At 37.8% G+C, this 14,895-nt stretch overlaps 1 protein-coding gene across 2 annotated transcripts in view; it reads right to left on the minus strand.

Annotated features, from left to right (window-relative positions):
• Window positions 1-14,895, minus strand: part of BRIP1 (BRCA1 interacting DNA helicase 1) — a 179,101-nt gene that overhangs the window by 105,593 nt on the left and 58,613 nt on the right. For both annotated transcript variants that reach the window (XM_036081775.2, XM_078064214.1), the window contains 2 exons: window positions 14,360-14,559; window positions 8,695-8,827 (listed from right to left, as the gene is read on the minus strand). In XM_036081775.2, coding sequence (XP_035937668.2) covers window positions 8,695-8,827; window positions 14,360-14,559 — 333 coding nt within the window. The remainder of the gene's footprint in view (window positions 1-8,694; window positions 8,828-14,359; window positions 14,560-14,895) is intronic.

A 14,895-nucleotide genomic window follows, 5' to 3' on the forward strand; every position in this document is an offset into this window, starting at 1 on the left:
AGATAGGAAGATTCAATATTGTTGAGAAATTCTTCTTGTTGTTGTTAGTTCTTCCTAGTTTGATCTATAGATTTAATGCCATCTCAATCAAAATTCCAGAAAGTTACTTTGTGGATATTGACAAACTGAGTCTAAAGTTAATTTGGAAAGAAACAAACCAGAATAATCAACACAATACAGAAAAAAGTCAGAGAACTGATACTACCCGACTTCAAGACTTACTATAAATCTACAGTAATCAAGATAGCGTGGTATTAGTAAAGGAACAGGAAAATCAATCAATGGAAAAGAACAAAGAGCCTAAAAATGGACCCACAAGGATATAGTCAACTATCTTTAACAAAGGAGCAAAGACAATCCAATGGAGAAGGGCGGTCTTTTCAACAAATGGTGATAGAATAATTGGACATCTACATGCAAAGAAATGAATCTGGATACAGACCTTCTATCTTTCACAAAAATTAACTAAAAATGGACCACAGACCTAAATGTAAAATGAAAACTCTAAAACTTTTAGAAGAAAAGACAGAAGAAAATCTAAGTGACTTCAGGTTTCGTGGTGAGTTTTTAGACACAATACCTAAAGTGGTCCATCGAAGAAAAAATTGGTAAGCTGAACTTTGTCAAAACTAAAAACTTATGTTCCATAAAAGACACTGTTAACAGAATGAAAAGAAAAGCCACAGACTGGAAGAATATATCTGCAAACACGTATCTGATGAAGGACTTGTATGCCAAATATACAGAGAACACTTAAAACTCAACAACAGGAAGACAAAGAACCCAACTGAAGAGTAGGCAAAAGATTTGAAGAGACATCTCACAAATAAGATATATAGATGGCAAAAGAACTTGTGAAAAGATGTTCCACATCAATGTCATTAGGGAATTGTAAATTAAAACAATAATAAGATACTACTACATATCTATTAGAATGGCTGGTATTCAAAACCCTGACAATTCCAAATGTTGGCAAGGATGGATAATAACAGGAACCTTCATTCACTGATGATGGGAATGTAAAACAGCACAGCCACTTTGGAAGACAGCAGTTTCTTGCACAGCTAAAAACAGTCTTACCATACAATACAGTAATTGTACTAAGTATTTACCCAAATAAGAAGAAAGCACAACCACACAAAAATATGCACACAAATGTTTATAACAAATTTATTCAGAACTGCCCAAACGTGGAAGCCACCAGTATGTCCTACAGTAGGTGAAAGGATAAAGAAATGGTGTGCATACATACAATGAATATTGTTTAGCAGTAAAAAGAAATAAGCCATCAAGCCATAAAAAATCATGAGGGGAGGGCGGAGCAAGATGGTGGAGGAGTAGGAGACCTGGCTTTCGTCTGGTCTCAGGCATTCAGCTGGATAGGGATCAAACCATTCTGAACACCTACAAACTCAACAGGAGATCGAAGAAAAGAATAGCAACAACTCTCTGAACAGAAAGGCGACCACTTTCTGGAAGGTAGGACGTGCGGAGAAGTGAATCCGAGGCGATATTTGGGAGGATAGACGGTGGGGGAGGGGGCCTCCGACTGCCGCTTCTGGCAAATGATAGAGCCGCGGAGCACAAACTCGGAACTTTTAGAAGTCGGCTCCGCTGAGGGACATCACTCCAGTGGCTAAGCGGGGGGTGGAACCCTCGTGGGACAGTGTGGTCTCAGGACCCTCGGGGTCACAGAAAGACCGGGGATGCCTGAGTGCGGCAGAGCTCCCAGGTATCGGAGCGGGGAAGCCGGCTGCAGAGACAGAGACGAGGCGCGGGCTCTCAGATCGGGGTTGCCATAAACTGTGATCCGCGGCACAGTCGGGCCACTGCTCCTCCAGTGGGGACCCAACAAGCGGCAGATCCGGGGAGACTCACCTTCCTCCCCCGGGAGGAGCGGCACGGGAGCGCACCACAGAGATCTGCTGGGTTTGGAGACTCCACAGGGGGTCGGGTGCCAGAGATAGAAACGCTCGGTCACAGGCCAGGTGAGCACGGAGTGCGGCCGGAGACCGGGGAGACAGGAGTGATTGACTGCTTTTCTCTGGGGGCTCACTGAGGAGCGGAGCCCGAGTTCTCGGCTCCTCTGGGGTGGAGATTGGGAGGGCGCCATTTTCACTCTCGACCTCCAAAGCTGTACGGAAGGCTTGCAGGGAACAAAAGCTCCCGAGAGCAAACCCGAGCAGATTACTTAGCCCGGACCGGCAAGGGTGGGACAATTCCACCTCCAGCAAAGACATTTGGGAACCATGGCAACAGGCCCCTCCCCCAGAAGATCAGTAAGAACAGCCAGCCAAGACCAAGTTTACCGATCAATGAGAACGGCAGAACTCCAGCGCTAGGGGAATACTGCACATAGAATCCATGGCTTTTTTTCCCATGATTCTTTAGTCTTTCAAAGTTAATTTTTTTTTAACCGTCTTTTTTTTTTTTTGAATTTTTCTTTTTCCCTTTTTCAACCAACATCTTATCAATCCCTTTTTTAAAAACATTTTTATTTTTCATTTTTAAAGTCATATTCTATCCCTTCATAGTAGTTACCCTTATTTTTGGCATATATATATAAGTTGTTCTCTTTAAAATTTTGAGATACAGTTTCTTCTAACAGATCAAAATATACCCTAAATCTCCAGTGTATGGCTTTGTTCTACTCTCCTGCCTGATCACATTCTCTTTTTTCTTTTTTTTTTTTAAATCCTTTCTTTTTTCAAACAACTTCTTATCAATCCCTTTTATAAAATTTTTTATAATTTTCATCTTTACAGTCATATTCCATCCCTTCATCATATCAACCCTTATTTTTGTACATATATAAGTTTTTCTTTCTTTAAAATTTTGGGAGGCACTTTCTTCTAACAGACCAAAATACACCCAAAATCTAGTGTGTGGCACTGATCTATGCACCAGCCTGATCATATTTGATCATACTCTGGTTTTTTTTGTTTTGTTCTGTTTCTGTTTGTTTTTATCTTTTTCTTTTTCTTTTTTTTTTTTTCTTTTTTCTTTCTTTCCCTTTCTTTTCCCCCAGCTTCAGGTCTTTTCTGATTTGTTTAGAGTACATTTTCTGGGGACATTGTTATCCTGTTAGCATTTTGTTCTCTCATTCATCTATTCTCCTCTGGACAAAATGACAAGATGGAAAAAATCACCTCAACAAAAAGAACAATAGGTAGTACCAACTGCCAGGGACCTACTCAATATGGACATTAGTACAATGTCGGATCTAGAGTTCAGAATCATGACTTTAAAGATACTAGCTGGGCTTGAAAAAAGCATGGAAGTTATTAGAGAAACCCTTTCTGGAGAAGTAAAAGAACTAAAATCTAACCAAGTAGAAATCAAAAAGGCTATTAATGAGGTGCAATCAAAAATGGGGGTGCTAACTGCTAGGATAAATGAGGCAGAAGAGAGAATCAGTGATATAGAAGACCAAATGATGGAAAATAAAGAAGCTGAGAAAAAGAGAGGTAAACAACTACTGGATCACGAGGGCAGAATTCGAGAGATAAGCGATACGATAAGACAAAACAACATTAGAATAATTGGGATCCCAGAAGAAGAAGAAAGAGAGAGAGGAGCAGAAGGTATATTGGAGCAAATTATAGCAGAGAACTTCCCTAATTTGGGGAAAGAAACAGGCATCAAAATCCAGGAGGCACAGAGAACCCCTCTCAAAATCAATAAAAATAGGTCAACACCCCAACATCTAATAGTAAAACTTACAAGTCTCAGAGACAAAGAGAAAATCCTGAAAGCGGCTCGGGAGAAGAGATATGTAACCTACAATGGTAGATACATTAGATTGGCAACAGACCTATCCACAGAGACCTGGCAGGCCAGAAAGGACTGGCATGATGTATTCAGAGCACTAAACGAGAAAAATATGCAGCCAAGAATACTATATCCAGCTAGGCTGTCATTGAAAATAGAAGGAGAGATAAAAAGCTTCCAGGACAAACAAAAACTAAAGAAATTTGCAAACACGAAACCAGCCCTACAAGAAATATTGAAAGGGGTCCTCTAAGCAAAGAGAGAGCCTAAAAGCAACACAGACCAGAAAGGAACACAGACAATATACAGTAACAGTCACCTTACAGGCAATACGATGGCACTAAATTCCTATCTTTCAATAATTACCCTGAATGTGAATGGACTAAATGCCCCAATCAAAAGACACAGGCTATCAGATTGGATTAAAAAACAAGATCCATCGATACGCTGTCTGCAAGAGACTCATTTTAGACCCAAAGACACCTCCAGATTGAAAGAGAGGGGGTGGAAAACCATTTACCATGCTAATGGACACCATAAGAAAGCTGGGGTGGCAATCCTTATATCAGACAAATTAGATTTTAAACCAAAGACTATAATAAGAGATGAGGAAGGACACTATATCATACTTAAAGGGTCTATCCAACAAGAAGATCTAACAATTGTAAATATCTATGCCCCTAACATGGGAGCAGCCAATTGTATAAGCCAATTAACAACAAAAGCAAAGAAACACATTGACAATAATACAATAATAGTAGGGGACTTTAACACCCCCCCCCTCACTGAAATGGACAGATCATCTAAGCAAAAGATCAACAAGGAAATAAAGACTTTAAATGACACACTGGACCAAATGGACTTCACGGATATATTCAGAACATTCCATCCCAAAGCAATGGAATACACATTCTTCTCTAGCGCCCATGGAACATTCTCCAGAATAGATCACATCCTAGGTCACAAATCAGGTCTCAACCGGTACCAAAAGACTGGGATGATTCCCTGCCTATTTTCAGACCACAATGCTTTGAAACTAGAACTCAATCACAAGAGGAAAGTCGGAAAGAACTCAAATACATGGAGGCTAAAGAGCATCCTACTAAAGAATGAATGGGTCAACCAGGAAATTTAGGAAGAATTTTAAAAATTCATGGAACTAATGAGAATGAAAACACATCTGTTCAAAACCTTTGGGATATAGCAAAGGCAGTCCTCAGAGGGAAGTACACTGCAATACAAGCCTCTCTCAAAGAATTAGAAAAATCTCAAATATACAAGCTAACCTTACACCTAAAGGAGCTGGAGAAAGAAAAACAAGTAAAGCCTAAACCCAGCAGGCAAAGAGAAATAATAGAGATTAGAGCAGAAATCAATGAAACAGAAACCAAAAGAGCAGAAGAGATCAACGAAAACTAGAAGCTGGTTCTTTGAAAGAATTAATAAGATCGATAATCCACTAGCCAGACTTATCCAAAAGAAAAGAGAAAAGACCCAAATTAATAAAGTCATGAATGAAAGGGGAGAGATCACGACCAACACAAAGGAAATACAGACAATTTTAAGAACATGTTATGAGCAACTATATGCCAACAAATTAGGCAATCTGGAAGAAATGGATGCATTCCTGGAAACTTATAAACTACCAAAATTGAAACAGGAAGAAACAGAAAATCTGAACAGACCAATAACCAGTAAGGAAACTGAAACAGTAATCAAAAACCTCCCAAAAAACAAGAGTGCAGGGCCAGATGGTTTCCCAGGGAATGCTATTAAACATTTAAAAGAGAAATAATACCTATTCTGATGAAGCTCTTTCAAAAAATAGAAATGGAAGGAAAACTTCCAAACTCATTCTATGAGGCTAGCATTCCCTTGATCCCCAAACCAAAGACCCCATCAAAAAGGAGAATTACAGACCAATATCCTTGATGAACATGGATGCCAAATACTCACCAAGATACTAGCCAATAGGATCCAAGAGTACATTAAAAGGATTATTCACCACGACCAAGTGGGTTTTATTCCTGGATTGCAAAGGTGGTTCAACATTCGCAAATAAATCAACGTGATAGATCACATTAATAAAAGAAAAGAGAAGAACCATATGATCCTCTCAATTGATGCAGAAAAAGCATTTGACAAAATATAGCATCTTTTCTTGATTAAAACTCTTCACAATGTAGGGATAAAGGGAACATACCTCACTATCATAAAAGCCATCTATGAAAAGCCCACAGCGAATATCATTCTCAATGGGGAAAAACTGAGAGCTTTCCCCCTAAGGTCAGGAACACGGCAGGGATGTTCACTATCACCACTGTTGTTCAACACAGTACTAGAAGTCCTAGCCTCAGCAATCAGACAACAAAAAGAAATAAAAGGCATTCAAATTGGCAAAGAAGAAGTCAAACTCTCACTCTTCGCAGATAACATGATACTTTATGTGAAAAACCCAAAAGATTCCACCCCAAAATTGCTAGAACTCATACAGTAATTCAGCAATATGGCAGGATACAAAATCAATGCACAGAAATCAGTTGCATTTCTATACACTAACAATGTGACTGAATAAAGAGAAATTAAGGAGTAGATCCCATTTACAATTGCACCAAAAACTATAAGATACCTAGGAATAAACCTAACCGAAGACGTAAAGGATCTGTACTCTAAAAACTACAGAACACTTATGAAAGAAATTGAGGAAGACACAAAGAGATGGAAAAACATTCCATGCTCATGGATTATAAGAATAAATGTTGTTAAAATGTCTATGCCTCCCAGAGCAATCTACACATTCAATGTAATCCCTATCAAAATACCATTGACGTTTTCCACAGAGCTGAAACAAATAATCCTACAATTTGTATGGAACCAGAAAAGACCCTGAATCACCAGAAAATGTTGAAAAAGAAAACCAAAGCTGGGGGCATCACAATGCCTGATTTCAAGCTACATTACAAACTGTGATCAAGACATGGTACTGGCATAAAAACAGACACATAGATCAATGGAACAGAACAGAGAGCCCAGAAATGGACCCTCAACTCTATGGTCAACTAATCTTCGACAAAGAAGGAAAGAATGTCCAATGGAAAAAGAACAGTCTCTTCAATAAATGATGCTGGGAAAACTGGACAGACACATGCAGAAGAATGAAACTGGACCATTCTCTTACACCATACACCAAGATAAACTCAAAATGGACAAAAGACCTAAATGTGAGACAGGAATCCATCAAAATCCTAGAGGAGAACACAGGCAGCAACCTCTTCAACCTCAGCCACAGCAACTTCTTGCAAGACACGTCTCTAAAGGCAAGGGAAACAAAATCAAAAATGAACTATTGGGACCTCATCAAGATAAAAAGCTTCTGCACAGCAAAGGAAACAGTCAACAAAACTAAAAGGCAACCTATGGAATGGGAGAATATATTTGCAAATGACATATCAGAGAAAGGACTGGTATCCAAGATCTATAAAGAACTTATCAAACTCAACACCCAAAAAAACAAATAATCCAGTCAAGAAATGGGTAGAAGCCATGAACAGACATTTCTTCAAAGATGTACAAATGCCAACAGACACATGAAAAAATGCTCCACATCACTTGTCATCTGGGAAATACAAATCAATACCACAATGAGAAACCACTTACACCAGTTAGAATGGCTAAAATTAACAAGACAAGAAACAACAAATGTTGACGAGGATATGGAGAAAGGGGAACCCTTCTTACACTGCTGGTGGGAATGCAAGTTGGGATAGCCACTCTGGAAAACAGTTGGGAGGTTCCACAAGAAGTTAAAAATAGAGCTACCCTATAACTCAGCAATTACACTACTGGGTATTTACCCCAAAGATACAGATGTGGTGAAATGAAGGGACACCTGCCCCAGTGTTCATAGCAGCAATGTCCACAATAGCCAAATTGTGGAAGGAGCCGAGATGTCCTTCAACAGATGAATGGATAAAGAAGATGTGGCTTATGGAATATTACTCAGCCATCAAAAAGAATGAATACTTACCATTTACATCGATGTGGATGGAACTGGAGGGTATTATGCTAAGTGAAATAAGTCAATCAGAAAAAGACAATTATCATACGGTTTCACTCATATGTAAAATATAAGAAATAGCAAAGAGGATCAGGGGAAGGGAGGGAAAACTGAATAGGAAGAAATCAGAGAGGGAGACAAACCATGAGAGACTCCTGACTCTGAGGAACAAAATGAAGGTTGCAGAAGGGGAGGTGGGTGGGGGGATGGGGTAACTGGGTGATGGGCATTAAGGAGGGCATGTGATGTAATAAGCACTAGGTGTTATACGCAACTGATGAATCACTGAACACTACATCTGAAACTAATGATGTACTATATGTTGGCTAATTGAATTTAAATAAAAAATAATAATAAAAGAAAAGAAAAACATTCATCTGGAGGAAGGAAAAAAAAAACCTTTCACAATATAAGTCAGAAAGCCTCTATCCAGAAAAAGGTACAAAAGTACATACTCATAAAATTTTACATACAATTTCATGAGATTCATAGTAACCTCCAGCCCACTCATGATTTCTATCCACCCAGGTTTATAACCTCTAAGTTAAGGAGAACAAAAAATGAACTTATCTTTTTATCTTCCAAATTTTTAATTTTATAACCAACAAAATAATTTTACAACCTAAAAATATTTACTTCTTTTAGATTTGAACAAAACAATTCATTCCTTTAAGCCATATTTCTTTCAAACTAGATAATGCTACTTTTTTAATCCATAATTTACACCATTAGTTAAAGATTACAAACTTAGATAATAAAATTTTAAAATAATTAAATTGCCGTTTTTTAAGTCTGGATTAATTTATTCACTGTTAAACCATCTCTAATTCACTAAATAAATGTCACAGGTAGAAAAAAAATCTTACCTGCAAAATGGGAAAAGTAGCAGTGGTGATGCCCATTTTGTGTAAATTTAAGAGCATTTCACTTCCACTCCATATTTTACAGGATGATTCATAATCCCTTTCCATAAGATGTTCAGAGTTTGCTTCTAACCAACTAAAATAAAACAATTCCATCAACCAGTATCATCCTTACATGCACTATTTCAACAAAACAAAGAGAACTGTGATACATTGATCATATTCCTTGAAGCTCTTAGGATACAAATGTGAATTAAGACATCTTTTAAAATGCATGCACATTTCATATTACATAATAAACACTTATATAGCTAAAAAGTAAGCTTTTATTCAGAAAAGAGAAACATGCATGTGATTTCCCAGTTGTGTTTTTTTAGATTCACACTGCTTTACTTTATCTTTCCAACTGAGAACCAGGTATAGGAGCTGATCCCAAATGTGCATAAAGGAAATATAAAACAATCTAATAAAGAAATTAAGGTGTTACATATTAAGACAAAAAAGAGTTACTAGAAAATATATTCATTTTTATGTATACATACACATTTTTACATTCAGTAAGTACTTAAATGCCTATATTATGTCAGACACTGGACTGGGACTTGGTACTAGAAATACAGCAATAAGTAAAATAGGCAAGATCCTTATTCTCATGGAAATTACATTCTACTAAAGGGAAAAATAAACTTAGAAACACATAAATGAAACAAGAAAATATCAGGTAATGAAAAGTCATATAATGAAAATAAATTAGCTTAATGTAGTCTACTTGCTATTTTAATTTGAATGTCAAGGAAGTTCTCTGTGAGGTGACATTTATTCTAACAATTGAATGCAAAAAGTACCCCGTCATGAAAGGATCAGAAAAAAAAAAAAAAATTCCAAGCAGAAACAACAGTTAGTGCAAAGATTCTGAAGTGGTAAACAAATTTTGCTTATTTAAAGACCTGAAAGAAAGCCACTGTCGTTGCAACACAATGGGCAATAAGGAATAACATTACGAACAATGTTAGAACAATGTTAGAGTGATAAGCAGGAATCAGATCATGTTGAGCCAAGGTAAGGAATCTGGATTCTACTCAAAATGCAAAGGGGAAGGTTTTAAATGGAGGATTGATTAAGAGAAAGTGAGCCTGTGAGCAGGGGGGTGGGGAGGACCATAGGGAGAGGGAGAGAAAATCTTGAGCAGACTCCACACCCAGCATAGAGCCTGATGTGGGGCTCAATCCCATGACCCTGAGATCATGACCTGAGCCCAAGTCGAGTCAGATGCTTAACTGACTGAGCCACCCAGGAACCCCTTAAATGGAGTATTTTAAATAAGAGAGAGACAATCTGGGGCGCCTGGGTGGCTAAGTCCGTTGAGCGTTTGACTCTTGATTTCAGCTCAGGTCATGACCTCAGGGTCATGAGATCAACCCCCGGGGTCTGGCTCTGCGCTTGCAGAGTCTGTTTGAGATTCTCGCTCTTCCTCTCCCTCTACCCTTTCCCCAACTAGTGCACTCTCTCTCTAAATAAATACAATCTTAAAAAGAGAGAGAAAATTTATTTTAAGTGTTAAAAGATGATTCCAGTTTCTAAGCCAGAATGGATTATAGGAGAAGGCAAGAATGAAAGCAGAGACCTGCTGGAGGCTGTTACAGAATTCTAGTTGAGAGATGATTCTGGGATAATAGATATGAGATTAAAGGATTTGGGATATACTATACAGGTGGCACTGTGAGGCAGTAATCAAGGATAATAGATTTCTGATTTGAGGAACTGGCTGGTACTGTTTGGTTAGATAAGGAAGACAGGGCATTTGGGGGGAGTAGGTAGGGAAAGGGAAGGAGTTTGTTTTGTAAAGTTGAAAATTAAATTCCAAACAGACATAAATAAAGTACAGTTGGATATATGAAAATAGCATTCCAGAGACAGACTAGAATCTAGATTTATTATTGATTGGGCTAGACACAGATTCAGGCCTTACTAGTACTACTATGGTACTCGGTTACATAATTTAGGCAAAGTACAGAGATAGAGAAGAAATGAGGTCCCAGGACCAAGTCCCGAGGCACTTCAACATTTAGACATCAAACAGAATAAGAACTATCAAAAGAAACTGAGAAAGAATGAACTATGAGGAAGAGGAAAATCAGGTCTCATAGAGGCTATCTAGGAAAAAGTACTCCTATATGTCTCCTCTTGTCTCACTAGTTCACTTCTGACACATTTGGTCACTAAATGTATGTGGGATTCTTTTTTCCTTGCACTAAGCAATTCTCCAAGACACTAGCTGGGTGTCCTATGATTCAATTCAATTCTGACACTAACTGGAGTTAGCATAAACCCCACAGGCTAAGCATTCAGTTATCACCAGACTGCCCTCCCCACCTCTTCACCTCAGATGCCAGCATTTAAGTCCAAAATGTCATCTGTGCTTCTGACCAAGCAATTATAAATCAGAGGTTCCCATGACCTCTCCTCAGGTGTGATCATTTACTAGAACAACGCACAGAACTCCAGGAAACACCTATGTTTACCAATTTATTATATAATAAAGGATAGAGATAAATAGCCAGATGAAGAGATAAATGGGGAGAGGTCTGGAAGGGTCTGAGCACAGGAGCTTCTGCCCCTGGAAAGGTGGGATGCTCCAAGCACATAAATATGTTCACTAATCTGGAAGCTCTCTGAATCCTGGCTTCATCACATAGGCATGATCTATTATCAACTCAATCTCCACTCCCTCTCCCCTTTCCAGAGGGAACAGGGGGCTGAAAGTTCTAAGCTTTTTTTTTTTAAAGAATTTATTTATTTATTTGACAGAGAGAGACAGCGAGAGAGAGAACACAAGCAGGGGGAGTGGGAGAGGGAGAAGCAGGCTTCCCGTGGAGCAGGGAGCCCGATGTGGGGCTCGATCCCAGGACCCCGGGATCATGACCTGAGCCTAAGGCAGACACTTAACGACTGAGCCACCCAGGCGCCCCTGAAAGTTCTAAGCTTCTAATCATGGTTTAGTCTTTCTAGTGACCACCCCCATCCAGGAGCCCACTAAGCACCACTGCATTAGAACAAAAGACAGCCCTAGCACCCAGGAAATCCCAAAGGATTTAGGAGTTCTGTCAGGAACTGGAGTCAAACATGCTCTTAGTGCTCTTATCACTTAGGAAATTACAAAGGTTTTAGGAACTCTGTGCCAGGAACCAGGGACAGAGAGCAATGTGTATATATTTTCCATTATTTCACAGAAGTTAAGCCAAAAACATTTTTCATAGAGGTGGGAGTCCACAATACCCAAACAACATGCTGAGAGGCTGAGTAAGATAACAGAAAATTAACCTTTGGATTTGGCAACATATGGATCATTGGTGACCTTGATAAGAACAGTTTTAGTAGAATTCTGCAGACAACACAACTGACATCAGTGAGGAAAGACTGAGAAGTGAGAAAATAGAATTAGCAACTATAGACAACTCTTTCAACAAATTATGCTGTGAAATAAAAATGACAAACTGCTACATGACAAAAATACCACAACGAAAGACACAAGCACATGGCAAAATAGGGGAAAATGTATTTGCAACTTTTATCACAGACAGGCAAAGGGTTAATTTGCAAAGAGCTTCTACAAATCAATAAGAACCGTAACAAAACCAAAAAAACGACAGAGATGTCAACAGACAGTTGACAGAAAAGGAAATATAAGTGGCCTTTTAAAATACTTAATATTGGGGCACTTGGGTGGCCCAATCAGTTAAGTGTCCTACTCTTTGGTTTCAGCTCAGGTCGTGATCTCAGGGTTGTGAGACTGAGCCCCACATTGGATTCCACGCTCAGTGCGGAGTCTGCCTGGGACTCTGTCTCCCTCTCCTTCTGCCTCTCCCCCCGCCCACCCCGCTCTCTCTCTAAAATAAATAAATCTTTTAAAAAAATGCTTAATACCAATCATATTAAGAGAATGTAAGTAAAAACTGCACTGGAATACCACTTTTCACCCATCAGACTAGAAAAAAACAATGTTCATTCTCTCATACATTGCTCACAAGAGTATAAATTAGTCCTCCACCTGCTCACTTATTGTGTAAATTTTAGAAATACTTGTCAGAATTACAGGTAGATCAAACAATCCCATTTCTAGGAATTTTCCTATATACTCCCGTACATATGAAATAATTTATGTTCAAAGTTATTCATTACAGCAATGTAACAGCAAAAGATTGTAAACCTCAATACCTATTAATTAGAAGCTAGTTAAATTATTGTACATCCATGTAACAGAATTCTAGGCAACTATTTTTTAAAACTGAGAAAGCTTTCTAAATCTTGATATGGAAACATCTCCAAAATATATTAAGTGAAAAAAGGCAAGATACAGGAAAATGTAGGTAAAAGTATAGTGCCAATAATTAACAATATTGTAGAGTATACTTAAAAATTTGCAAAGAGGGTAGATCTTACATTAAGTGTTCTTATAAAAAAATAATATAGAGGGCAGAAGGAAACTTTCAGAGGTGATGTTTATGGCATAGATTGTGATGATAGTTTCATGGATGTATACTTAGCCACAAACTCATCAAGTTTTATACATTAAATATTCACAGCTTTGTGTATGTCAATCATACCTCAATAAAATGGCTTTAAAACTAACATATTTTTATGCTTAAAATAGAGATGACAATGGGGCACCTGGGTGGCTCAGTCAGTTAAGTGTCTGACTCTTGATTTTGACTCAGGTCATAATCTCAGGGTTGTGAGATCAAGTCTTGTATTGTCAGGTTCTGCGCTCAGCAGGGAGTCTGCTAGAGATTCTCTCTCCCCCTCTCCTTCTGCCCTTACCCCTCACATGCATACACACTCTCTCTAAAATAAATCTTAAAAAAAAAAAAGGAGAAGACAAAAAAAATGAAAGTATAGTATGCCATCATTTGGGTAAAAAAGGAGGAATAGGGGAAAGTATCTATATTGGCTCATATATGCACTGAATTGCTCATAAATATGCACTGAAGGATAAACTTATTCAGGAGGAGGGGCTAAGCAGATGGGGAATGGGGTGGAAAGGAGTTTTTACAACATAAATTTGTATATCTTTTATGTTCAAACATGTGACTATATAACATTCAAAAAAAACTTTATACTATGAAGGAAACAAAACTGCTGCAGTAAATGGAATAGGATATAGGGTCAAGATCTAAGATAAAGAGATTCTAGATCAACAACCTAATGTCTAATAAAAAGGAATTCAACGTAAACTTTAATAAAACTATTACTAAATCTACTAAAGTAGTGAAATCTTGATTAAAACTCATCAAACCAGAATCCTACTCAAACTGAAAGATAAAGCAATAAGTTAAAGCCATAATCTAAAATTTTAAAATATGTTACTTAAAATCATCTTTAGTTTATGTTCAGCCCAATGTCCTATACACATCATACATGGGCTGTTAAATTATTCTGTTAAATGAGAAATAAGATTCATAATTACCAATTTAAAAATCGATTATTTATTATATTCTTTTGAACAAGACAAAAGTTTGGACTGGCCTATTTCTAAAAGTTTAACAGGCAAGGAATAATCCATTTCCTAAGTTGCCTGATCAAAGTTTACTAATTAAAATACTATGGCATAAAAAAACATGTTTTTAATACAAAGGCAGCACAAATGACACTGTTAGACAAATGTTCTTACTTAATTAGGCTATAGCACACAGCTCGCAGAGGTTCATGGTCTTTCTTCCTTATATTATTATTGACCATACTATCTAGTTCATCTCGAGCAAACCGAAGCTGAACTTCTGTTACACTGTAACTTGCTGACTCCCGAGCACAGTCTTCAATGTTATGAGCTTCATCTAAAATGATAATCTGTTCTTTTAGATTGATATCCATCTATAAGACAAAAGAATTTTCCTGTAAAACATTCAGTAAAATGGACTTAACAGCAGTAGGCAAGATATTGCATTTAAAACTTCACACTATAGGCCAACATGGCAAGGATAATTATCTAAGTAACTGATTCTAGGTCTAAAACTTTTAAAGCACTAAGGCTAACAAATATCAACATTATAGTTTCCCATTTTTCACTCTCAAAATACTTTGTGAATCTATCAACCAAAATGAGTTAACGGAGTCTGGATTAAGGTACAGCTGGCCACACAAAAGGGTATAAAAATCTCACTATGCAATCTCCAACATAATTTTAAAAGAGGAGTTAAAAAAAAAAAC

This window comes from Halichoerus grypus, chromosome 2 (genome assembly GCF_964656455.1).
Source record: "Halichoerus grypus chromosome 2, mHalGry1.hap1.1, whole genome shotgun sequence".
NCBI classification, from domain to species: Eukaryota; Metazoa; Chordata; class Mammalia; order Carnivora; family Phocidae; genus Halichoerus; species Halichoerus grypus.